Source organism: Engystomops pustulosus, chromosome 4 (assembly GCF_040894005.1).
Source record: "Engystomops pustulosus chromosome 4, aEngPut4.maternal, whole genome shotgun sequence".
Lineage (NCBI taxonomy): Eukaryota > Metazoa > Chordata > Amphibia > Anura > Leptodactylidae > Engystomops > Engystomops pustulosus.
Genome location: NC_092414.1, coordinates 194,336,009 through 194,360,394, shown reverse-complemented (window position 1 = coordinate 194,360,394; position 24,386 = coordinate 194,336,009). Strand labels below are relative to the sequence as shown.

At 44.3% G+C, this 24,386-nt stretch overlaps 1 protein-coding gene across 1 annotated transcript in view; it reads right to left on the bottom strand.

Annotated features, from left to right (window-relative positions):
• Positions 1–10,563: 10,563 nt before the first annotated feature.
• NOTCH3 (notch receptor 3) overlaps positions 10,564–24,386 on the bottom strand; it is a 47,475-nt gene continuing 33,652 nt past the window's right edge. The window contains exons 13-34 of the mRNA XM_072149218.1: positions 23,406–23,598; positions 23,105–23,256; positions 22,898–23,011; positions 22,428–22,547; positions 21,177–21,329; positions 20,856–21,084; positions 20,215–20,416; positions 19,705–19,858; positions 19,433–19,617; positions 19,212–19,344; positions 18,869–19,120; positions 18,617–18,729; positions 17,955–18,511; positions 17,416–17,748; positions 17,158–17,321; positions 16,836–17,043; positions 16,663–16,747; positions 16,360–16,522; positions 15,707–16,005; positions 15,402–15,549; positions 14,238–14,335; positions 10,564–13,625 (exon numbers count right to left, since the gene is read on the bottom strand). Of these exons, the coding sequence (XP_072005319.1) occupies positions 12,360–13,625; positions 14,238–14,335; positions 15,402–15,549; positions 15,707–16,005; positions 16,360–16,522; positions 16,663–16,747; positions 16,836–17,043; positions 17,158–17,321; positions 17,416–17,748; positions 17,955–18,511; positions 18,617–18,729; positions 18,869–19,120; positions 19,212–19,344; positions 19,433–19,617; positions 19,705–19,858; positions 20,215–20,416; positions 20,856–21,084; positions 21,177–21,329; positions 22,428–22,547; positions 22,898–23,011; positions 23,105–23,256; positions 23,406–23,598 (5,321 nt within the window). The 3' untranslated portion in view covers positions 10,564–12,359. The remainder of the gene's footprint in view (positions 13,626–14,237; positions 14,336–15,401; positions 15,550–15,706; positions 16,006–16,359; positions 16,523–16,662; positions 16,748–16,835; positions 17,044–17,157; positions 17,322–17,415; positions 17,749–17,954; positions 18,512–18,616; positions 18,730–18,868; positions 19,121–19,211; positions 19,345–19,432; positions 19,618–19,704; positions 19,859–20,214; positions 20,417–20,855; positions 21,085–21,176; positions 21,330–22,427; positions 22,548–22,897; positions 23,012–23,104; positions 23,257–23,405; positions 23,599–24,386) is intronic.

The window sequence follows — 24,386 nt, the reverse complement described above, 5'->3', positions numbered from 1 at the left end:
CACAGCATGTCATCACATCACACAGGGGACATTGCAGTGGTTAATCCTGCCTGGCAAGGCAAAAGTTAACTTTGTGTATGATGCAAGATGTGTATAAACCTATCATCCAATGTCTTGTATTATATCCTGTCCTCTGTAAGCTGAGATGTGATTGGAGGAGCAGCCACCACCTGACCAAGGGGAGATAATAAAACCCCTGGCCAGGAATGTTCTAGAGAAGTCTCTCTCAGGAGAGAGAGGAGAGCAGTCTCTCCCAGGAGGGAGAAGAGACCAGTTCCAGTCAGACCCTCTGGGTCTGCAGGGCACAAGATCAGAACAGCTAGAGTCTAGTTTAGCCTAGCTCAGATGAGAAGAGAAGCAGACTGGGTTACCCCAGTCCAGACTCTATTCAGCGACCATACCAGATAAGAGCAGGAAGGGCCTAGCCCCTGCCTCTGAAGAGTGGAGCTAATAGATTAGAGTTAGTGAGGAAAGGGGTATCATCCTACCTTCAAGGGTGATACCTGAAGCACTCCAGGACGAGCTGAAGCTTCCTATTAGGACACAGCTGCCTCCCAGCCTGCCCTCTGCATCCAGGCTGAGAACCCCTCCTGTGGCTCCCTCCAAAAGCATCTCAGTACTCCATCACTCTGTTAAAGGCACGTTGCTGAAGTTCCTGTCGGTTCCAATAAAGAACTGTAAGTTGTTTTTGTTCAACCTCTGCCTCCGTCTGGTCCCTGCTACTACAGCTGCCATTATCACAGGCACCCTGTCCACCACACAGAGACTCATACTCTGGACACCAAAGGGTTGCCCCAGGGAGATCCACTATAGCAGCCTCTCCCTCATCATTTCTTGCCAACACCACCCTGCTGGAGACCTGCCAGGCTGTAGGACAGCCCTCCGGTTCCCCATACCAAGCACCGTGACATAAGCGTGCTTAGGCCGCAACCGCCAGCCACTCAGGTGGGGGATGTTGCACTAGTAAAATAGCATCCAAGATTTATAAGTTTATTGTGAAAGATTATTTAATTAAGTTTCTACAAGGGTCTAAAGTAAAATGGTAGGAGGAGATTGGGGTACTAGACAGTAAGGATTGGGGGAATATATATAGGGATATGAAGTGTTGTTCACGTAATTGGAATTTTAGGGTTATACAGTTTAGTATGGTGTATAAAATCTATTATAATCCAGCATTATTATATTGAATGAAAGTACGGGAGGACTCCAGTTGCTATAAGTGTAATAAGATGGGCCCTAGCTTTAAACATGTTATTTGGGAGTGCTCGGAGATGAGCAAATTTTAGAGAGAAGTCTTTGAGTATACATCCTGAATTTTGGAATGGGAATGTATTCCATCAGTGCGAACGGCTATTTTTGGCCTAGTCAAATATGAAGGGGTATCTAAGGCCCAAAAGGATTTGGTAACAAGGGTTATGAACCTTGCGTTAGTATGTGTTGCACAAAAGTGGGGAGCTAAAGAACCCCCCTCAAAGGAATCTTGGTATAACCTAACTCTAAGGGTGGCCCAATATGAAAAAGTATATTGTAAGTCGGAGAGGCAGACAAATAAACGGGGAAATATTTGGCATTGAGAAGTGGAGTGGGGTGCTCTTATCCTTTTTTCTTTCCTCCTGCTGGGTGGTGGGGTGGGATGGTAGGGTGGGAGAGGGGGTACAAGTTGGATAGTTTAGGTTCAACCTCCCCCATTACGGAAAAGTAGTGGGACTATATATGTGTAAGTTAGTATATATGTAATATTGCAAGAACTGTTACGGTGTTGCATAGATGTTGTAACTAACAGTCTAATATTTAATGCTTTGGAAGTGTATGGTTGTACTGTGTGAAATATTTAATAAAGGATTTATAATTTAAAAAAAAAAAAACCTTCAAGTTCTTTTTGCGGAGACAAAACACGACGGATGTACGGCCCCAATGTGGAACTGCCCTAATGTGTCAGGGGCGATTTATGGCATTGAGCCAAGGCGAGCATACAATAGGCAAGGAGCCTAACTCCCAGGATCATGGCCAGTTTCTATCATTCTACTAAGTGTCTATGGGGGGGATTTAGCATCAAGTTTCTGAGGTAAAATTTTTCTAGTTGCCCCTGGAAACCAATCACAGCTTAACTTTTATTTTATAATTAGCTGTGGGAAAATGAAAGCTGAGCTTGATGATAAATCTCCCCCTATGTGTGAGTATCATGTAGTGTATGCAATATCTATCTGGCCTGTACTCGGGGGAGCTCAGGGTAGTAGTCGCTCTGTTACTTAGTAGCCCCAGGACTACTGTTCCAGAGCCCACGGCCCATTACTGGGGTTTGTATTCGGTAATATACAGTTAGAAAAGATATGAATAGGGAATTGAGGATAGGTAGCAGGCGCCTGCTCAGACAGTTTACAGTCAGACCCGGAAGGGATCTGACTGCCAGGGAGATCGGGCAGCCCCGGAGCATTCAGCGGACTTCGGGGCTGCCCAGAAGAGGACCCGATCCACAGCAGGAACACCCTTACACGCCGCGGTCATGCTTGACCGCGGTGTGTAAGGGGTTAACACCCGCGATCAGCGTCGGCTCCGATCGCGGGTGTTACAGCGCGTTGTCAGCTTTGATAGCCAGCTGACAGCCGCTGCTTCTGGTGCCGGCTTCGTTCGTGAGCCGGTCCCAGAAGTTGGACGTTATACTACGTCCCGGTGCGCTTAGCACGTAGCCGCAGGGACGTAGTATAACGTCCTGGTGCGCCTAGGGGTTAACCCCTTAAGGACGCAGCCATTTTACAGCTTAAGGCTCAGCCCGATTTTTTGGATTCTGACTTGCTTCGCTTTATATGGTTATAACTTTTGAACACTGTTACTTATCAAAACGATTCTGAGATTGTTTTTTCCCCACATGTTGTACTTCATTTTAGTGGTAAATTCTGGCAGATAAGTTTTGCGTTTATTTACAAAAAAAAGAAAATATGATACATTTTTTGAAAAATTTGCCATTTTCGAAATTCTAAATCATTGCGTTTTCAGGCAGATAGATTTACCACCTAAATAAGTTGCTGAATAACATTTCCCATTTGTCTACTTTACATTTTCATAATTTCTGAAATGTCTGGATAATTTATTTTGATGTCACGCGGCTTACAAATAGAATATCGCTTTTCCGGATTTTCAGAATTGACTATTTTGGGGATAAATACAGTTTTGAATGAAATTTTACATATTTAGCATCAAAACCCCCTATATAATCTACCCATTTTCAAATCTGCACCCCTCAAGCTATCAGAAACAGCTTTTACGAAGATTGTTAACCCCTTGAGATCTTCATAGTAATTGAATCAAAATGGAGGTGAAATTTAGAATGGTCATACTGTTCCCTTATACGTTCATTTAGCACTAAAATTTACACATTTCCAAAATATAAAAAGAGAAATCCCACCATACAATTTGTTCTGCAATTTCTCCTGAGTACAAAGACCCCCCACATGTGGCTGTGACTTGTTTTATGGGCGCACAGCAAGGCGCAGAAGGGAAGGAGGGCGCTGCAGCTGCCAGGATTTTAGTTTCCTCATTGGCCCCTTTTGAAGGCTATAAAATTTTCGCTTTTTCGTTATTGGGGCCATGTGACGGCATTTTTTTTGCGGGATGAGATGCTTTTTCCATTGTTACCATTTTGGGGTTGGTATCACCTATTGTTGAAAATTTAGGAACTTTTTTTGAGGGCAGGAGTAGAAAAGCATCAATTCTGTACTGGATTTTTGACTTTTTTTTTTTTGGTGTTCACCGTATAGACTAATAATCCTGTTATCTTTATTCTATGGGTTGATACGATTACGGGGATACCAGACATGAATATATTTTCTTACGTTTTACTAAATTTGTCAAACAAAACCCTAATGTGGGGAAAAATCTATAATTTTTGTATTGCCATCTTCCAAGTGGCATAACTTTGTTACGTTTTTGGCTACGGAGCTGGTTGATGGCTTGTTTTTTGCGGGACATGTTGTACTTTGCACCAGTATCATGTCTGAGTACATATGGTTTTTTGGTCGCATTTTATAGCATTTTTTGTGGGATTGAATAGGTAAAAATCATAATTTTTGGAGGGTTTATAACAGTTTTTTTTTACGGCGTTTATCGTGGGGGTTCAATAATGATTTACTTTTATTCTGCGGGTTGTTACGGACGCGGTGATACTATATATGTGGGGTTTGTGTTATGATTTAGACTTTTTTTTTGAGTTATATGTCTCTTTATATGTTTTGGGGGTTTGGGGCATTTTTAGTGATTTATGACTTTATTTTTTTATTGAATAACTTTTTTTTTTTCTTTTTTACTTTTATACCATGGGATATGAACAAGCAATCATCTGATTGCTTGTTCATGATAATATTCTGCAATACTCATGTATTGCAGAGTATTATCAGTGTCAGCCTATGCACTTGCATAGGCTGGCACTTTGCCAGTAAGATGACGTCACAGACGCCATCTTACTGGCAATTCTTGCTAGTAACTCTGGGGTCCAGATCGGACCCCAGAGTTACTATAGCAACGATCGGCGCCCCCCGAAAACGGTTCGGGGGGGCCGATCGTGGGGGAAAGACACCCCAGATACTTGTTAGATGCCGCGGTCGCGCTGACCGCGGCATCTAAAGGGTTAAGCACCCGCGATCGGAGACAACTCCGATCGCGGGTGTTACACTGGGGTGCCGGCTATTAGTTACAGCCGGCACCCCGTGTTTCCCGATGCCGGTTCGGCTCTGATCCAGAGCCGAGCCGGCATAAGCGCCGTGGCGGATATATCCGCCACTGAGCGCTAAGTCACTGCGCTCCGTGGCGGATATATCCGCCGCGGAGCGTGAAGGGGTTAAAAGACATCTACCGTCAGGATAAGGATTGTAAACCCAGCACACTGACATACTAGTGTGTTCCCCCTCTGGCAACATCTTCTCTTCTTTAGTTTTTTTATGCCCTTGTTTTTAAGAAAAAAAAAAGCTTTACAAATTATGCAAATGAGCACGAGGGGCTCCAGTCCCCATGAACACCTATGGAGCCCAGAGACCCTCAGGCTCATTTACATATTTCTTAATGACATTTTCTTAAAAACAAGGGCATAAAAAACTTAAAGAAGATCAGATCCTGCCAGAGGGGGAACACACCAGTATGTCAGTGTGCTTGGTTTACAATCATTCATCCTGGTGGTAGATGTCATTTAATAAACATATATTATCTTTAAGGGAGGAGCTGTAACTAGAAAAATCTCTTCAACTAGGCCGCAGATTCATTGTGTATCTCAAACCCACTCCCTCTGCCACTTCTCTTATGATCCCTTGTTCTCCTTAAATAATCCTGTATGTGCAGGAACCTTATTGGACCCATAAGCAAAAAGACTGGCTTCAGAACACCTGCACCGGGGCCTTGGGCTAAAAACTCTGAAAAAAATTGTAATGTCATCACATTACGCCTTTTTTCAAAGGGGAAAGTGGGGGTTATAAGGGGGGGGGGCGCTGTAGAAAAGTGTAGGGAAATGGGCTTATATATAATGGGGGCCAAACTTAAATTTGGTTCCAAAAAGTTTGGGGATGACTGCTATAAAGGATACAGTATAGTCAAAAGGGTCTGTACACAACTTCCCCGATTTTACTTCCTACTTAGTCCTGTTACATGCCTCGCCTGTTCTCCCACTCAGCTACACCCCTGGTAATCAGGACTTTCACTGCCAATCACTGTGGTGGGCAGAGTAATCATGGCTCTTACTGTCAATCACTGTGTGTGGGCAGAGTAATCAGTGGCAGTGAGAGTCCTGATTACTCCACCCACACACCATGATTGGCAGTGAGAGTCCCAATAATCTCTCTGACACACAGTGATTGGCAGTGAGAGTCCTGATTACTCCACCCACACACAGTGATTGGCAGTGAGAGTTCTGATTACTCCACCCACACACAGTGATTGTGAGTGAGTAAGGTTTCTTACTGCCAATCACTGCGTGTGGGAGGAGTAATCAGGACTCTCACTGCCAATCACTGTGTGTGAACAATGCATTTAGGACTGTCATTGTCAATTACTGTGTGTGGGTGGGTTAATAATTGGTGGCTATGCCACAACTAAGCCAGGTACATACACTCACCGGCCACTTTATTAGGTACACCATGCTAGTAACAGGTTGGACCCCCTTTTGCCTTCAGAACTGCCTCAATTCTTCGTGGCATAAATTCAACAAGGTGCTGGAAGCATTCCTCAGAGATTTTGGTCCATATTGACATGATGGCATCACACAGTTGCCGCAGATTTGTCGGCTGCACATCCATGATGCGAATCTCCCGTTCCACCACATCCCAAAGATGCTCTATTGGATTGAGATCTGGTGACTGTGGAGGCCATTTGAGTACAGTGACCTCATTGTCATGTTCAAGAAACCAGTCTGAGATGATTCCAGCTTTATGACATGGTGCATTATCCTGCTGAAAGTAGCCATCAGATGTTACAGGGTACATTGTGGTCATAAAGGGATGGACATGTTCAGCAACAATACTCAGGTAGGCTGTGGCGTTGCAACAATGCTCAATTGGTACCAAGGGACCCAAAGAGTGCCAAGAAAATATTCCCCACACCATGACACCACCACCACCAGCCTGAACCGTTGATACAAGGCAGGATGGATCCATGCTTTCATGTTGTTGATGCCAAATTCTGACCCTACCATCCGAATGTCGCAGCAGAAATCGAGACTCATCAGACCAGGCAACGTTTTTCCAATTTTCTACTGTCCAATTTCGATGAGCTTGTGCAAATTGTAGCCTCGGTTTCCTGTTCTTAGCTGAAAGGAGTGGTACCCGGTGCGGTCTTCTGCTGCTGTAGCCCATCTGCCTCAAAGTTCGACGTACTGTGCGTTCAGAGATGCTCTTCTGCCTACCTTGGTTGTAAGGGTGGCGATTTGAGTCACTGTTGCCTTTCTATCAGCTCGAACCAGTCTGCCCATTCTCCTCTGACCTCTGGTAAAAAACAAGGCATTTCCGCCCACAGAACTGCCGCTCACTGGATGTTTTTTCTTTTTCGGACCATTCTCTGTAAACCCTAGAGATGGTTGTGCGTGAAAATCCCAGTAGATCAGCAGTTTCTGAAATACTCAGACCAGCCCTTCTGGCACCAACAACCATGCCACGTTCAAAGGCATCAAATCACCTTTCTTCCCCATACTGATGCTCGGTTTGAACTGCAGCAGATTGTCTTGACCATGTCTACATGCCTAAATGCACTGAGTTGCCGCCATGTGATTGGCTGATTAGAAATTAAGTGTTAACGAGCAGTTGGACAGGTGTACCTAATAAAGTGGCCGGTGAGTGTATATTCTGGTTCATATATGCCCCCCATACACTACTATTCCCCCATTGGAGATTTTGCATATCTAGAATAGAGGTAGAGGAATGCTGTAGACCAGATGTGATGTGAGGATACTGATATTTAAACTTAAAATAATGTATACGTTATAGATATATATTATATGGCATCTATACTTTGGGTGTATGTAAGAGAGAAACAAAAGATCTCCCTGAACTTCCAGAAGAGGGGTATTATACATTGTGGGTACACTATGGGGTTACAGGGGAAGGGGCAGCAGAGTTGGCTATGGGCCCCCAATCATTCTATTCATACCCCGGCAATTTGTATAGATGCCTGTTTTCTACAAAGTACTAGAAGACCTCCACCCAAAAGGGAAATAATGTCCCAATACAGGAAGTCATATCTGTAAATGCACAATGACGGGAAACTGGCTGTAATTAATAGGAGACGCGGTCAGGAAGTTATATTCTGGATGAGGGAACAACAGGAACCAATACATGGGGACAGGAAAAATTATAATGGCAGTCAAGAGAGAGAACCCCGGGCCACAAGAAGGTTGTAGTGTTTTTCCGAATACATTTATAGCCAAGGGTATAAAACAAGTCCAGATTTTGTCATATTTAACCTATTGATCCGTAAAAAGTAAGTAGTAGCAGAGTTGTCTTGTGGCAACTTCTTACAATTTTCCCAGGATAGGTCATCAAGAGCAAAGTAGCAATATGGATCCAACAACGTTTCAACGTTCCAAGCACTTACGTAGCTAAATTTTTGTTAAAGCTGAGCTGCAATACCAAGCACAACCACTATAAAATGTATGGCGCTGTGCTCGATAGATTTAATAGGTTAGAGATCATGTCCAAACCCTGCGGATTCTGGTCATAGGGGTCCGACGCCTAGTCTACCTAGACAGTTTATTATTGAGTCAGGACGTCCCAATACATATTACGTGGTCACATTTTTTTTTTTTAACCAAGAATTAAAAATCTTTCCGTGTACCAGTCACTTAAAGGCAATGAGCCATAGCTGGGCTGATTGAGACAGGTTTGGCTCAGCTGCCTCTAGCAGATGACATTATACAAACTAGAAAGAGAAACTACTTCCCATTATCACGGATGGTGCCATCTGGTAAGCCAAGGCAATGTTGGCGGATATACCCCTCCATCTGTATACAGGGACATCATCTGTGCATAGTAATGTATGTTTACATGAACTGGCTAAAAATAATACATTCATGATGAAAACTACGAAGATCCATCACAAGCTGCAGCTCTAGACATTGTCATATCCCGCTAGGTATCAGAAGACATCTCATAGGGCAGTGGTGGCGAACCTGTGGCACTCGGAGACCTTTCTGTGGGCACCCGGGCCGTCACCCCAGCACACCAGACAAGACTCTGAGAATCTTCCTGCAGTTCCAAGCAACTTAAAAGATGCTGCTTTCGGTCATATTTTCATACATACTTCGCTACTTGGGACTGTAGGAAGAGGGAGTAGACAGGGCCGAATTATCTTTGGAGGACCTCCTGCAGGCCCCACAATTCTCTGTGCACAGAGGGACACTGGTAAGAAGCTAAAATGATGCAAATTTTTCATCTTTCAACTTGTTGCTGTCCTCAGGAGTCCAATATGATTGAACGTTGTTGAAGAACAGGGAGCAATAAGTTACTGCTTTAATTTTTTGTTGGCACCTCGCGATAAATAAGGGGGGTTTTGGGTTGCTTTTTGGGCACTCGGATGCTAAAAAGGTTCGCCATCACTGTCATAGGGGATTCTGTAGGTTTCTCAAACATACATAGATTTTATTGTGGTGGGTTCTTAGTCCAAACCAATTAAAGAGCATCTACCACCAGCATACAAGACTGTATGCAAATGAGCCTGAGGGGCTCCAGGCTTCATTAACACGTATGGAGCCTGGGGCCCCTCAGGCTATTTACATACAGTCCTTTATCCTGGCGGTAGATGCCCTTTAAGATGTGTGAACTCAAAGATATGTTCGTCATTGAGGCATCGTGTGTATGACCTGTACTTTTTACCATACACCCTCCATACCTTCATCCAAGTGGCAACTAGGCATCATAGGAGTTTCCTGCAGCCTCTCAAAAAAGCTTTAATTGGAGTTGTGCCCATTTAAGTGAGAAAACTCCACCTAATTCTTGAACCCACCCTACTACGCTCTTTTTTCCCCCTCTATCTATTCCAGCAATGACCTACTGCCAAAGCTGTGGGCAACAGACTTCAAACTCTGACTCGATATCGGGGGAACAGGACATAGAATCAGAACATGAGTTCATCCATTGTCGTTGAAAACATCTAATAGGCACTGGTCAACCATATGGATGGAGCAAAGTTTGGAGGAACCTCATGTGGCAAGGTCTTCTCCCCCTCAACTTTTTGTGTAATTTGCACATGTATCATATGGTGGTCTTTTGGGATTCTTTGTTGAAGCTTTGGGGACTGTAGTGGAGAATGCATAGAGAGGTACAGAAGGCCCAGTACATGCCTCTAGGCACCAGATTATGACTTTGTGCCCAATTCCATATTATAGTTGTATAACAGTTCTGTTCGAACAAACTCTGGTTACTCAACCCCAACTAGGGCTATTGGTCAGAGTACGAGCATCCACTACATCCAGAAAATTATTCATAAAGTGACATAATAATACATTCCCAGCAGTGACGCAAAGTAAGAGACGGGCCTTGAAAGAGACCAGTACACCGTCACTATGTAATGTATCATAACCCGACTTGGCTAGAATGGCATTAAGTCATAGGCAGGCATCATTGCAGGGGGCACATAGCATGTACTTTCATCCAAAACTGTACATTTTTGACATCCAATGTCCAAGAACAAAAAAAATCAGAGAGACACAGCCTAGTGTTGATCACATTAGCGCCCAAGCTAAATTTCTTGGTAGGTCAATGGCACTGTTTATGCCAGTAGTCCCAAAAACACAGTTCTTGAGGTCATACCAATGGTCTCCTCCTCGCTGATTAAGACGCGTGCTCCATAAATTTGAAAACTTGGTTCGACGCCTGAAGAATCCCAAAACTGAAAACGTTTCAATCTCATTAAAATAGAAAAAATAAAATAAAATATTTCGATAACTACATTATTTTGTTTTTATTGAATTAGGCACTTTACATGAAGAATTCTGTACCGGTATATTTACAAAGTATAAAGCTACATGTATTTTTTTGAAATTTTTTTTTTAATAAATTTTATTATTTATTTAAAAAAAGAAGGACAATACGTCAAGAGTAATAAAATATACATATTGCTGATTAATAAAAAATATCTAACAAGTTCTATTTATTAAAATGGAAAAAAAAAGAAGTTTGTGTATAAAAAAAAAATTAAAATAAAAACCCTCAGAAAGAATTTCTCTCCATTAAAAAAAAAAATGTTTCTATTTTGGTCATGAAGTATTTAAGACTGAGTGGCTTAATTAATTAGTACACAACCCGTACCTGCTGTGTAGCCTATATCTTCTTGGCAGCGCCAGAGTTCACTAGCTGTCAAAATTATATATACACATATATAATTTTGGGATTGTGATCTTCAACCCAGAGAGAGTATATGCTTGGGTATCGTACTATGACACCATATAAAAAAATTTTTTTAATTGCCTAGAATTTAAGGGTGCGATCAAAAAAAAAAAAAAAAAAAAAGTAAGTTAAAATATATATAAAATATTTTACCTATTTTAAGAGGTACAACCCCCCAGCGTCTAATGGTGCAGGCAGTTATCAGACTTTACTTAATGCATAATTGTAAGGCAGTGTAATAAAAAAAAAAGTTATACACAAATCATGATCTAGATATGTGCATATATATATGTATTTATACCACAGTATAAATAAAAAGTACAATTTATTTTGTATATTAATATCCCCCGTGCTTGGCTCATTAGATTCCATTACTGTGTCTTGATCTCACATTTGCATAAAATTATTAAAAAAAAAAAAAAAAAAAAAAAAAAAGGTTAATTTCTTCTATGTATACCCAGTACACAAAAAAAAATATATATATTCAAAAATATATATATGGACATATAGGAGGCCTACAGCCTAGCCATTATACAATTTAAGTATTACAATCTTGGTAACACCAATAGGTCTTCCCCCATTAACCACAGGGCACAGTAACCAAAAAATAAAAAAATGTTAAAAATAAAAACCCTCTTCAACGTGAAAATTTGAAGCAATTCTTAAAATGTGACCGATTTCCCCCCCCCCCCCCCCCCTATTATTCCCAACTTTTATTCTCACAAGAGAATTACTACTTACAAATTAGCAAGACATGAAATAAGACCAACTTAAAAACAGAGAACAAGTCAAAATAATTTGCAGGTTTTATGCCTTTTAGTGGAAAGGAGTAAAAAAAATTCATTAATTTTTTTTTTTTTTTTAATTAAAAAAAAAAATTATTTTTTATAAAATTCTAGTAATATAAAAACACTGACAATTTCCTTCCAATACAAGGCCTAAAAAGCCACAAACGAGTTCACTTGCTAAATTCTGTACCGCTTCTTTCAGACACAGTCCGTGAATTTTTTTTTTTCCAGAGGAATTAAAAAAAAAAAAAAAAAAAAAATCTGGCATAATAAAAGTCCATCTGAAGTCATTATTAACCCCCGAAAGTGGAGCAGCATAGGGCAGTGACGATAGCTTTTTCTAAAAAAAAAAAGGCAGGGAAACAACCCCTTTAAAATTGTAACATTAACTTTTCTTTGCACATAATACATTTCTGCGGATAAAAAATAAAATTGCAGTCTTTTCTCCTTCCAAAAAAAAAAAAAAAAAATTACTGTTATGAAAAAAAAAAAAGTCTTTACAAAAAATACAAATATATATATATAATGGTCCCCTTGTAGAGAAGTTTGTTTTCTTCATGGTCCCGTCATAAAACATTCTTAACAGAATCATTTGAGACTTCATTTTTTTGTAGCGTGAGAAACTGGCAGGAGAGCCACCGACGAAGGGTGGCCGTCGAGAGGAACGTGAACAGTCGCGAAGGCGACTACAAATATATTAGGTAGTCCTCCGAAAAGGTCAGGCAAACACCTGCATATTGGTGGCTTGCTCCGGTAGGTGAGACTTCTGGACTTGTGTACCACCAACTACCACCACAGGGCTTGGGGTGGCGTCGGACCACTCCGATACCGAGTGAGGCGATGGGCTGGACCATTGCTCGGGCGACTCTGGTGAGGGGGTCAGGTAGGGGTGCTCACTTGGAATGTGCAGGTAGTGTTTAGGGGTGTCTTCTTGAGAAGGTGCGAAGGTCTGCTGAGACGAGGCCTGCACCGTGGGTGGCGTCTGTATGCTGCCTTCATTAGGAACACTTTGCTGCTTGAAGAAGTTTCCTTCACTGGGCTGGGTAGACCTGTCGGCTACGTGTGGCATGCTCTGCTGCCTTAGATGAGCGGTGTTAGGGGGCATCTGGCACTGCTCCATCGAAATCTTCACAGGACTTTGCATTGCCATCTGGTTCTGTAACATCAAAACCTGCTGAGCATGAAGCTGATGCAAGTTAGGGACCGATCCTGCAGGAGCCCCGACCATGACATTGCGTGCCTGATGTGCAGGATTCATAGGGCCTTGCCAAGCAAATTGCATGCTGCCGGGGTTTACCATGCCAAGGTTTAACCCATTGACAACACAGCTTGGTGCTCGCTGCAGTGGTACTCTTCCTTGCAGAGCCAGCATTGCATTCCCTTGAGACTCTCCGATCTCATTTAATCGCGCCAGTGACACCGCGAAAGGCCCATCCATGAGCCCGTTCACAAGAGGGGTGGAGGGCACAGACATGGAGCCAAGGTGGAATGTACCAGGGGCCTGCATTGCTGGGGATCCTGGGTTGGCACTATAGGCACGGGGCGAATCCAGGGAATCTACGGGTGAGAGGGTAACTGAGCTCTCCAGCAGTCCTCCACTCCCTGGCGGGCAGTCAAGAGACAACTTTTTGTTTCTATTTTTTGCTTCCTTGGCCTCTCCCCGGCTTAGACTGGCTCCACCAGATTTGGCTCCTGACCGCCGATTCTTTTTGCCTTGTGGCGTTTGCTTGATGTTGCCCATGAAGCCATTTGGTGGGCACAGGAGTGGCGACATGGTGTGCCCTCCCATTGTTCCCTGTGACCCTCTGACTGTGTTGTGTTCCTCCAGGAGCTGAACAATGTCATGATGTAGTCTCTCCTGAGCGATGTCACGTGGCAGTCTGTCCATGTGGTCTGTAATCTCTCGGTTGGCATAGTGGTCAAGAAGAACCTTTGCCGCTTCGTAACTTCCCTCTCTGGCAGCCAAGAACAAGGGCGTTTCCTCCTGAAAGATAAAGCAATTATTTAGAGCAGGGGGTAAAACACAAAAAACGTACTCAGTTTTAATCCTTTTAATAGAAACCTACTATCAGGAAGCTACCTATTAAGGTAGGTCTGATGGTAGGTTGCTACTAACATGCTAAACCCTAAACTATGTTTCACTAATTCTATAACACTTTCTAACCTAAACTACACTTTATATCACCAGTATGCTAATTTTTGGAAGGGGCTACTGGTGCGTGGAGTAGCCTCTCTCTACTCCACGCCCCAGTAGCCTCTGCTGTAGCTCCTAACTGCACGCCCTCAGCTTTCTCACAGTCACACACCTCTAGTGGCGATGAGAAGTGCACCAAAGAACGCCAAGGACATGCAGGTAGGAGCAACAGCAGAGGCTTCTGGGGCATGGAGTAGCCTTTGCTCCCACAGCCCGGAGAGGCTCAGTAGCCTCTGCCAAAAATTTGCATATTACTTGCTTAGAAATGTTGTAGAATGAGTGAATGATTGTTTATGGCTTAGCATGTGAGTAGAAACCTACCATCAGATCCACATTAATAGGCACATTTTTTAATTGTAGGTTTCCTTGGAGTTACACATATATGTACCCGTACACACTCACCTTACTGTCCTGCATGTCTTTATTGGCTCCATTCTTAAGCAGAGCTACGGCAGCTTCAATATTGTTCACAGCGGCTGCCCAGTGCAGGGCGGACTTGCCTATAGAGAAACACAAAAATGATACCAATGCACATACAAAAAAAAACCTTTTTTATTTTATATTTATTTATAATTTTTTTAAAGACTGTAAGCTCGTTCACCCCTCATCCTCCGACTGTAAGCTCTTGTGTAACCCCCTCAGACTGTAAGCTCTTGTGTCACCCTCATAGTCTGTAAGCTCTTGTGTAACCCCCTCATCCTCATAGTCTGTAAGCTCTTGCGTCGCCCCCTCATCCTCATCATAGACTAAGCTTTTGTGTCACCCCCTTATCCTCAGACTGAAAGCTTGTGTCACTCCCTCATCCCCATAGACTGTAAGCTCTTGTGTCACACCCCTCCTCCTCATAGACTGTAAGCTCTTGTGTCACACCCCTCCTCCTCATAGACTGTAAGCTCTTGTGTCACCCCCTCATCCTCATAGACTGTAAGCTCTTGTGTCACCCCCTCATCCTCATAGACTGTAAGCTCTTGTGTCACCCCTCATCCTCATAGACTGTAAGCTCTTGTGTCACCCCCTCATCCTCATAGACTGTAAGCTCTGGTGTCACCCCCTCATCCTCATAGACTGTAAGCTCTGGTGTCACCCCCTCATCCTCATAGACTGTAAGCTCGTGTCACCCCCTCATCCTCATAGACTGTAAGCTCTTGTGTCACCCCCTCATCCTCATAGACTGTAAGCTCTTGTGTCACCCCCTCATCCTCATAGTCTGTAAGCTCTTGTGTCACCCCTCATCCTCATAGTCTGTAAGCTCTTGTGTCACCCCCTCATCCTCATAGACTGTAAGCTCTTGTGTCACCCCCTCATCCTCATAGACTGTAAGCTCTTGTGTCACCCCCTCATCCTCATAGACTGTAAGCTCTTGTGTCACCCCCTCATCCTCATAGTCTGTAAGCTCTTGTAAGCAGGGCCCCCCCCTCCTATTGTTCCATAGGACCGTTTGTACTCTAATGTAATATTATATATGTATATGTCCCCTATGATTTGTAAGGCTATGTGGAATTTGACTATGTTAAGATTATTATAATTATTAAGACCTGCAAAAGATAGATCGTCATCACTACTTACCTAGTTCATCAACGGCATTGACATCGGCATGGCAGGCAATCAGCTCTTCCACCATACCCTCCACAGCCAGCCTGGCAGCCAAAATTAGCGCTGTAGATCCATCACCCATGCGAGCGTCCAGGTCTGTGGAGCGGTTCCTGATCAGGATCTGCAGGGGGAATGAAAATTGAACAGAATTATTGGAAGTTTCCAGTCAGAATTTAAGTGACAACTTCTTTGGGAGCTCCAGAAGAGGACATCTTGGTCATCGTCCAACAGATGTGTGTAAGAAAGGGATAAAGATGTGACCTCTGCATTGGACTTGCCTGGAAAACTCCTTGTGCGTCGGCAGCCACTGCTGCATGTAGCGGGGTGCGGCCTGTGTGATCTTGTGCGTTGGGGTCTGCTCCAGCATCCAGCAACCTCTTGGCAGCATCGGCTCGGGCATAGCGAGCTGCGAGGTGCAGCGCCGTCTCACCGGTCCGATCTGTTTGGGCCCCGAGAGATGCTCCTTGACAGATTAGGTCAGCGATAGCCGAAACCTCTCCTTCTTCCTCCTCCTCTTGTGATTCAGGCTCCAGGCCTCCTCCCAGGAAGGAAGCCAGCATAAGTGGGGTGAAGCCATCTAGAAGACGACACGGAATTAGGATAAAATCATTAAATATGGAGCTTATTAGGGATTGTCCCACCACAGGAAAATATTTCGCTCTACACCTTTGGTTGACATTTGGGCATTAAGCCCCACCCACTGTTCCAGCCTCCTATCCTGGGTAGTCTTATTGACGTGGCCCTGCACAGACCCAATCAGCAGGGATGTCAGATGTTGCCTCCCCACCTGCCAGTATCCCATATCAATAGGTCATTTATATCTAGTAAAGCACATTAAAACGCCAAGTAAAAATAGATGCACAAATATGTAAATCGCTAAAATCAATTTTGAATTTTATTTTTTTTTAAATAAAGTTTTGTGCGCCCTCACCTGGCCCTCTAACATTGACATCCATGCCATCACTCTCATAGTCACCCTGAGGTGGTGTCAATGCTGTAGCTGGAGGGAGTCGGATATCTGCAGCTGCCAAGTGATGCTGGGTCCAAGGACGGGGGTCAACAGGATCCTGACGACATGGTGAAAGCTCCTCAGTCTTAAAAATAAATGCAAGAAAATGTAAAAAATACATCACATACACACACATACACACACACACACATACACACACACACACACACACGACACTCTTCTAAAGAAAGGCTTGTTCTATCAGACAGCATAAGATTTACTCACTTTAAGTCTCTTGGTCTCGGGGCAGTCCGTCTCTGTCCAGTCTTCTGATGGATCTTCCATGAGACGTTCCGATTTGGCAATGTTCCTGGAAAGAGATCAAACAAGATGAGCACCGATGGTCACACAAGTCACCCTGGACACAAGCTAATAAAGAGTTCTGGATTGATCCTTACTTGAGTCCAAGAGCATCTTGTCCAACAGGTTCCCTCCGATCCCTTTCCTTCTTCAAGATAAATCCTTCAGGAAACCACATCGTTGTATGAGCCCTCTTTCTACGAGACACCAGGACACCCAACACGGCCACCAGTAATACCAACAGTCCAGCTACAGCCACTAGCGGCAGGAGATTGAAAGGAGGGGTTGTATCATCCTTTTTAGTACCTGGAAGAGATATGAACAGGCACATGATGACGTTTACGTGAAGACCACCAATACCATCATAAGTGTAGCTCCGTCACCTCGTGTCTGGTCCCCCACCCTTGTTCCATGACTTACTGATGATAGACTTCAGTGGATATGGAAAATGTAGCCTGTCTACTGCATTCAGTGCCGCCAAGTAGTCTGCTGCGCTGCCAGTATCGGGGAAGCACTCCGACATCTCCTTGCTGTCCATTTGTTTCTTACACAAGCGATTATCAATCTCCAGTTGCACTTCAGATCTAGGAACGAGAGGTATCAGAAATTACTCAAAAATTTGTATACTCCTTCATATGTTTTATAAGACAACTCAAGTATTCCTAGAACCCCACTCACCCTATGATATCGTGATCCAGCTCTCTCCGTGACCTGCGCTCGGACGCGTTGCTTTTTCGGTATGGTTTAATCATGTACTGCCCATTTTCGTCAAGGCGGAATCGCAGAGTGGTCCGTAGGATGGCGCTGAGCCTCTGCAGGAAGCCCTTGCTCTCCTTCTTTAGCTGCTCAGGTGGAAGCAGAACTACTATAACCAGCACTCCATCTGCGAGTTGTTCTCCATCGCGACCTATGGCGCAGTCAAGGCCGTCCCATCCGCACTCCTCAGAGTTGCATCCTTGGTCGCAGCGGCCATCGCCGTAATGGTCCATACAGTACTTTGCATAGACTGGGCTAAAAGCAAAAAATTAAAATTACGATGAGGTTATAGAGACATAATGGTTTCGGACTTCTACAAGTTACTGGTCAGACCACATGGTTTTGGGCACTAGCGTAAATAGGAGATCAGGGCTAAACAGGATATAGGTGGATTAGAGTACAAGGAGAGGTTATGGAATAAGGCCACAATGCAATGGCTGACATTATATCAGACAACTTACTTGCAGCTGCGTTCTCCTCCGCCTCGGCAGTCAAAGTTATCATAGAGGCATGCTGCGGTTGCACACTCGGGATCACACACCGAGTTGTTGAAGCGGGTCCTGCAGTCCAATAGGGGGCACTTCTTCCATGGGTCGTCTCTTTCGAAGATGCAGTCTCCGCCATCGTATTGGCATTCCTTGGAGCTGCATTCTTTATCACAATGGCCATCGCCGATTTTATTGAGGCACTGAAGTGGGGTGCATTCTGGAGACTGGGGCGGGAAAGTGACTATATGATCTTTGAGATCACACCTAGGTCCTAAATACCCAGGTTGACATATGCAGGTGAAGTAAGGAAATTTGGGAGAATGAACGCATTGGGCGTTGTTATGACAAGTGGTAGGGGTACATGATGGATGAGGAGGTGTAAGCATTGTGGTGTTGAGAAGACGACAATCAATGCCAGGGGGGCAAACACAGCGGGGGCCCTGCGGTGATGGGACACACGTGTAGCCAGATGGGCAGGTGAGGTCTTTACAGGATTTCACTGGGTGCTCACATGAGGGTCCAGAATAACCCTGTAACAAAGAGGTGAAGAAAGGAGAAATTAGTTTAACTTTTGCTAAAAGTGGGGTTCAGAGAGCTCCACCAACATTCGGTTAATAATGGACACGCATGCTTACCGAGGGGCAGCGACACGTATACCCAAGAGGGGTATTCACGGTTACACGACACACTCCGCCATTATGACAAGGTCGAGACTCGCAAGTGTTCACTACGCTCTGGCATCGTCGACCTGAAAGTAAAGGCTTACACATTAGCTATGCAAGAAGATCCAACAATATCCCTTCAGAATGGTATCATCCAACATATTCCAGACTGGTGGCACAGAACTAAATACCAAGATATAAAACTTAAATTTCACATCTCCTTACCAGTATAGCCGTTCTTGCATATGCACTGGTAGTCATTGGCCATCTGGACGCAGTCCCTTGTGTTATGAGCCACACAAGGTCCAGATAGGCACTCATTGATGTCGCCCTCACATCTCTCGCCAGTGTAGCCAGGAGGACAATTGCAGCGGTAGCCACCAACTTTATCCACACAAGTCCCATTGTTTAGACACTTGGGTTGTCCTGTATGAGTCAGGGGGGAACAGTCGTCGTGATTGATCTCACATAGCACCCCTGTTGGAAAATTAGGATACAAGATACATTCGTGATTAGCTGAGGTCCTTGTGGTCAGACAACCTAATTTCTTATAGCAAGCCTTTCTTACCAAGTGTGCCAGGAGGGCAAGAACAGATATAGCGTCCAATTAGGTCAATACAGGATCCTCCATTTTGGCAGGGATGGGACTGGCACTCGTCTATGTCTATCTCGCAGTTCTTTCCTTCAAATCCGGCTGGGCACTACACATGACAAGATGGCAGGGTAAGTAACCACAAGTCAGCACCGGACTAAGTACCCGATGTGATGTAGGTTGTTCTCTCCACTCACCTCACATACATATCCACCCAGGTAACTATGGCAGGAGCCTCTATTCTGACAGGGGTCGGGGTCACACTGATTAATGGGGGTCTCACAGTAGCTGCCAGTGTAGCCCCCTCTGCAGTAACACTTGTGAGAGTTGCCCGTAGTTATACAGGTTCCTCCTGAGTGACAAAGCTGATCAACACGAACACCTAAGACACAAATATAGAGAATTACACAGCTATACCAATACCCATTGTATTAAGTTCGGACCATGACTACAGACATCTCACCCTTACCTTTTTTACTAGCTGCCACTTCACAAGAGACACGGGGCACATCACAGTAAATTCCTGCCCATCCGGGAGGGCAATCACAGTGTAGAGAGGGTCCCTTCTGTGTACACCGCCCTCCATTTTTACAGGGATAACTCTGGCACAGATCTACCAGATTCTGGAACGGAGAGATAAATTGCATAAGTCTAATCCCATCAGTAATAGGAAATTACCTAATCAGGTCTTGTGATTACAGCAGCCTCTGCAATATAAACTCCATGCAGAGGCTGCTGTGATCACAAGGCTAGAACGTTTTCTACAAAGAAATTCTCCATGTGCACAACTAAATATTTAAGGCCAACAAGTTTTTTTTTTAATCCCCTGCCCTGATATAAGCCGGAGTGGGGGGAATAAAGGCTGGAACAAGGAAAGTCTTCCTAATCCATATTGAAGTTGATAGGCTTTTTGTGAGCTTCATCCACACTAGATTTTAGGAACGTAGACTCTTATTATACCCCCAGCACTACGTCTCACCTGACACTGTGTTCCTGTGTATCCATTAGGACAGATACAGCGATAGGACTCCACCTTGTCCACACACGTGGCACCGTTCTGGCAGGGGTGAGAGTCGCACTCATTGACTTCATGCTGGCAGTGAGATCCGGTGAAGCCGGAGCGGCACATGCAGGAGTAAGTGTTGACGCCATCTACGCACGTACCACCGTTGAAGCATGAACTGCGGAGTGAAGACAGAATGATGAGTGATGCATCAGAACGGGTTAAGGATCTTCTAAAGATTTGACTCACACTTCCAAAATTAGTCATGGCGAGGGCTGACAAATCTATTTTCTGCCCAAAATGTGAATATAAATGGAGACAGGGAAGTGAAAAATATTTACATGGACTAAGCCGGTTCTAAAATTTCGGCCTTATGCTGAATCTTCTATCCAGTCAGATGTACACTGCCAGATGTTGATCTATTTATTTTTAAAGGGATATCATTCTAATTCCTTAAAGTGATGGCTTCATCTTATGATCTTTAGTTTTTGGGGGTTTTTTTTAATCACAGATATTTATACTATCTAGCAGGAGGAGAAGGTAGTGTCATATACTTTGCAGGACGTAATACCATAAAGTCATATGGAATAGGAATACAAGCCCAGCAAGACGATTACCTATCAGTGCAGTCCTGGATATTGTTCTCGCACAAAGGACCCGTGTACCCAGGCGCACAAATACACACGTAGCTGTTCACATAGTCCAAGCAGCTTGCCCCGTTGCGACAAGGGTTACTAAGGCATTCGTTGATTTCGTTCATGCATTTTGGTCCCGTGAATCCGGGAAGACAGGTGCAGGAGAAGGAGTTTATTGCATCTCTGCAGAAGCCGCCATTAAGGCAGGGATCTAGGAGAGAGATTCAGAGGTAAGAGAGCTTAGCGTCTATTGGAGACTGAATGCTTGGTCTGGTCTGACCGTAAGAGACGCGAGTGACTCACTTGGTGCGCAGTCATTGATATCCGTCTCGCAGTTTGTGCCGGTGTAACCCGGCCTGCAGGCGCAGTTGTAGGATCCGGGAAGGTTGGTGCACTGCCCGCCATTTTGGCAGGGGCCGCGGCTACATTCGTTCACATCAATTTCACATGAATCACCTGTAACAGGAGAGATATTAGGACTCTTTGTTTTACTCTGAGGGGGTTTTACTGCCAAGAGAGAGGTATGATGTACACCGGGGCACTGAGAGCTCGAAAGATGAAGTGGCTGATTGTTCCCAAACCGAGACGTTCAGCAATTCCATGTATATGGTGGGAGAATAATGAAATTCCAGCGAGGTCACCGCTGTATTAAAACGTCTCTAACTTTCCAATTATAGGCCGCATTTTAAGTCTTTACAAATAGATTAAAGAACTGTCTGGCAGTAAAATAGTTAAGGGGTACACCTCTTCTTAAGAACGAAAATTAATTCCATTGTTTTAAAAAGGTATTCCTAATGACACCGCCCCCAATCCAACACCCAGATCCCAATTGGGGTTACACTGATCATGAGAACTATGGTGCCCTTCTCACTATGGGAGCATCAGGCTCTGAGTGAATAGGCATGTTGCTGATAACCGAGTGCTGTGCTCAGCAATCTCTCCCATAGTACTGAATAAAGGGGCAGGAGGTAACGCTCAACCTGCCGCTCCATCAAGTAGTCCAAATAGGACACTCATTCTCTTGATTAGTGGAGGGGGTCCACGTAATCAGATTTTATCCCCTAGCTCAGTGGTGGCGAACCTATGGCACAGGTGCCAGAGGTGGCACTCAGAGCCCTTTTTGTGGGCACCCAGGCCATCACCAGAGAGGACTCCGGATATCTTCCAGCAGTCCCAGACATCCCAGGACTTGCTGTGCAAAGAGCTATATTAAAGTGTCAGTGCTACCTGGGACTACCAGAGGAGTGGACAGATCTGGATTATCATTGTAGCTCCTGCACTGGCCCTGACAGTTCTTCCTGTTTATGGGACCCTGGAGGGAAGCTACAATGATCATCCAAATTTTTTCTATTTTAAGCTTTATTGGTATCCTGAGGGTGCTGGTATGAATGTGAGCAGTGACAGAACAGGGAGTATAAATCACAAATTCAATTTCTGTGTTGGCACTTTGCAAAAAAAGGCGGGGCTTGGTTGTAGTTTGGGCACTCAGTCTCTAAAAGGTTCGCCATCACTGCCCTAGCTAATAATAAATCATAGAAAAAAAATTTCTCTCACCGTTCCAGCCAAGGGGGCATCTGCAGGTGTGACTCTCATAGTCGGAGGTAGGTGTACAGACTCCACCGTTTTGGCAGGGCTCGTGGCTGCAGGGGGCGAGCACGGTTTCACAGGTCTGACCTTTAAAAGGGAAAATAAAAAGTGTTTGAAAAGCTGAACACTCCAAGTTCTGGGCTACAACAAGACTTGTGGTAGTGTGATAGCGTCACAACACGATCTTTGCAACTAATATTCCTAAATGGACTTTTATTGTGACCCACAGCATCATGATGTGGGATTGTGTATAGAAAACCCATAAAGTTATATAGATGATTAGTGTGACGTCCATCTATTTTCCCGTCGGTGCTATAGGTTTAATGTGACTGTAATGCATCACTCTTCCTGTGGGGGAGCTGCTGGACAACTTAACACTTATTGGAATAGGTCTGTGAAGGGTTAAAGGGGTATTCTCGTTGAGTCTCACCACTTACCAGTGTATGGCACTGTGCACAAACAGCTGTATCCTGCAATGCCATCCACACACGTCCCTCCATTCAGGCAGGGTGCCGGGGCACACTCATTAATATTGGTCTGACACGAGTTACCTACAAAGTGAAAAAAAAATATCAATTTATTAACTAACCCTAAAAGACCAAGTCCATGCATTACATAGACCCCAATATATAATCTGACATTACCAATGAATCCATCTCTGCAGCGGCAGATGGGTGCTCCGGTGTGTTCCACCATACAGGTCCCACCGTTTTGGCAAAAAGTACCGGAACAGCTGTCGGTGCTCCGTCTGTCACATGACCTGCCGTGCCAGCCTGGGTGGCATTCACATGCGTACCTGAGATTACACAGGATTATGACTTATTGTACCGAGACACATTTCATGACGTTAAATTATAATTTTTTGTGTATAAAAGATCCCTGCTTGCAGTCAGGAACTGGAAACAAAAATTTACATCCAGAAATGAAAAACCTTTCATTACTTACCCATCGCCGGATTTACGGCATGACCCATGAATGCACCCGGGTATACACAGCTGAGTTGGGTTGCACAGAGAGTCTCGAGGACCACCATCCGGAGGGCAGATACATTGGAAGCCACTTTCAACAACCTGGCAGGTGCCACCGGCTTGGCAAGGGTTAGAGGCACAGGGGGACACCTTCACGTTACAGAGAGGACCTGAAAGACAAAACAGGAGCATCCATTTTAAGGAAGGGCATTATTTAAGTGAACTTTTAAAACCTCTATGGGTAATTTTGCTGTCAGGGCAGCACTCAGGTATTGTGTAATACCAGATACCACCACAAACAAAAGTGGCGCTGTTTGCTTGTGCCACCATTTGTCCATGTATCGGTCAAGTAGGTCATTGACAAATGAGTTAACCCAAATTTTCCATAAACTTGCAGCACAGATTTCCCCATACAACATTCCTCCACGTCCATGAACTCTCTCAGCTTCCTAAAAACGTCCACTCTGTCCCAAATACCAGGGCCATCTGCTCTTCATTAGGACGGTCGTCCTTTTGTGACCATTTATGGTCCCAACTGGAGGCGACGGTCATCAAAGGAAAGAAAAAACAAAAATAATCTCCTCCCTCCATCCAAAAATAGTTGGTTTTGTTAAGTCCAGAAAATACCAAGACATTTTGTAGGATCTACGCATTATACAAAAATAGCCGGGTGTGGGTCAGCAGTGCCAGCTGTCTGTGTGTGAACCATCCTGACTAGCACGGGCAGATACTCCGCCACCTGTAAGCTATATAAAGACACTACATTACAGGCACCCTGCTATTAGGGGGACAACCACAGTACAGGATGGCACTGGTCAAAAATACACCACAAAGTATACACCCATAGAGGTTCACTCACTAGGAGAGTACAACGTGACCTGAAGAAGGGCGTAGTATCAACCAAAATGTTGCTTCATGCTTAAAGGGAGGTTTTCCCTTTCCAGACATTTACAGTACA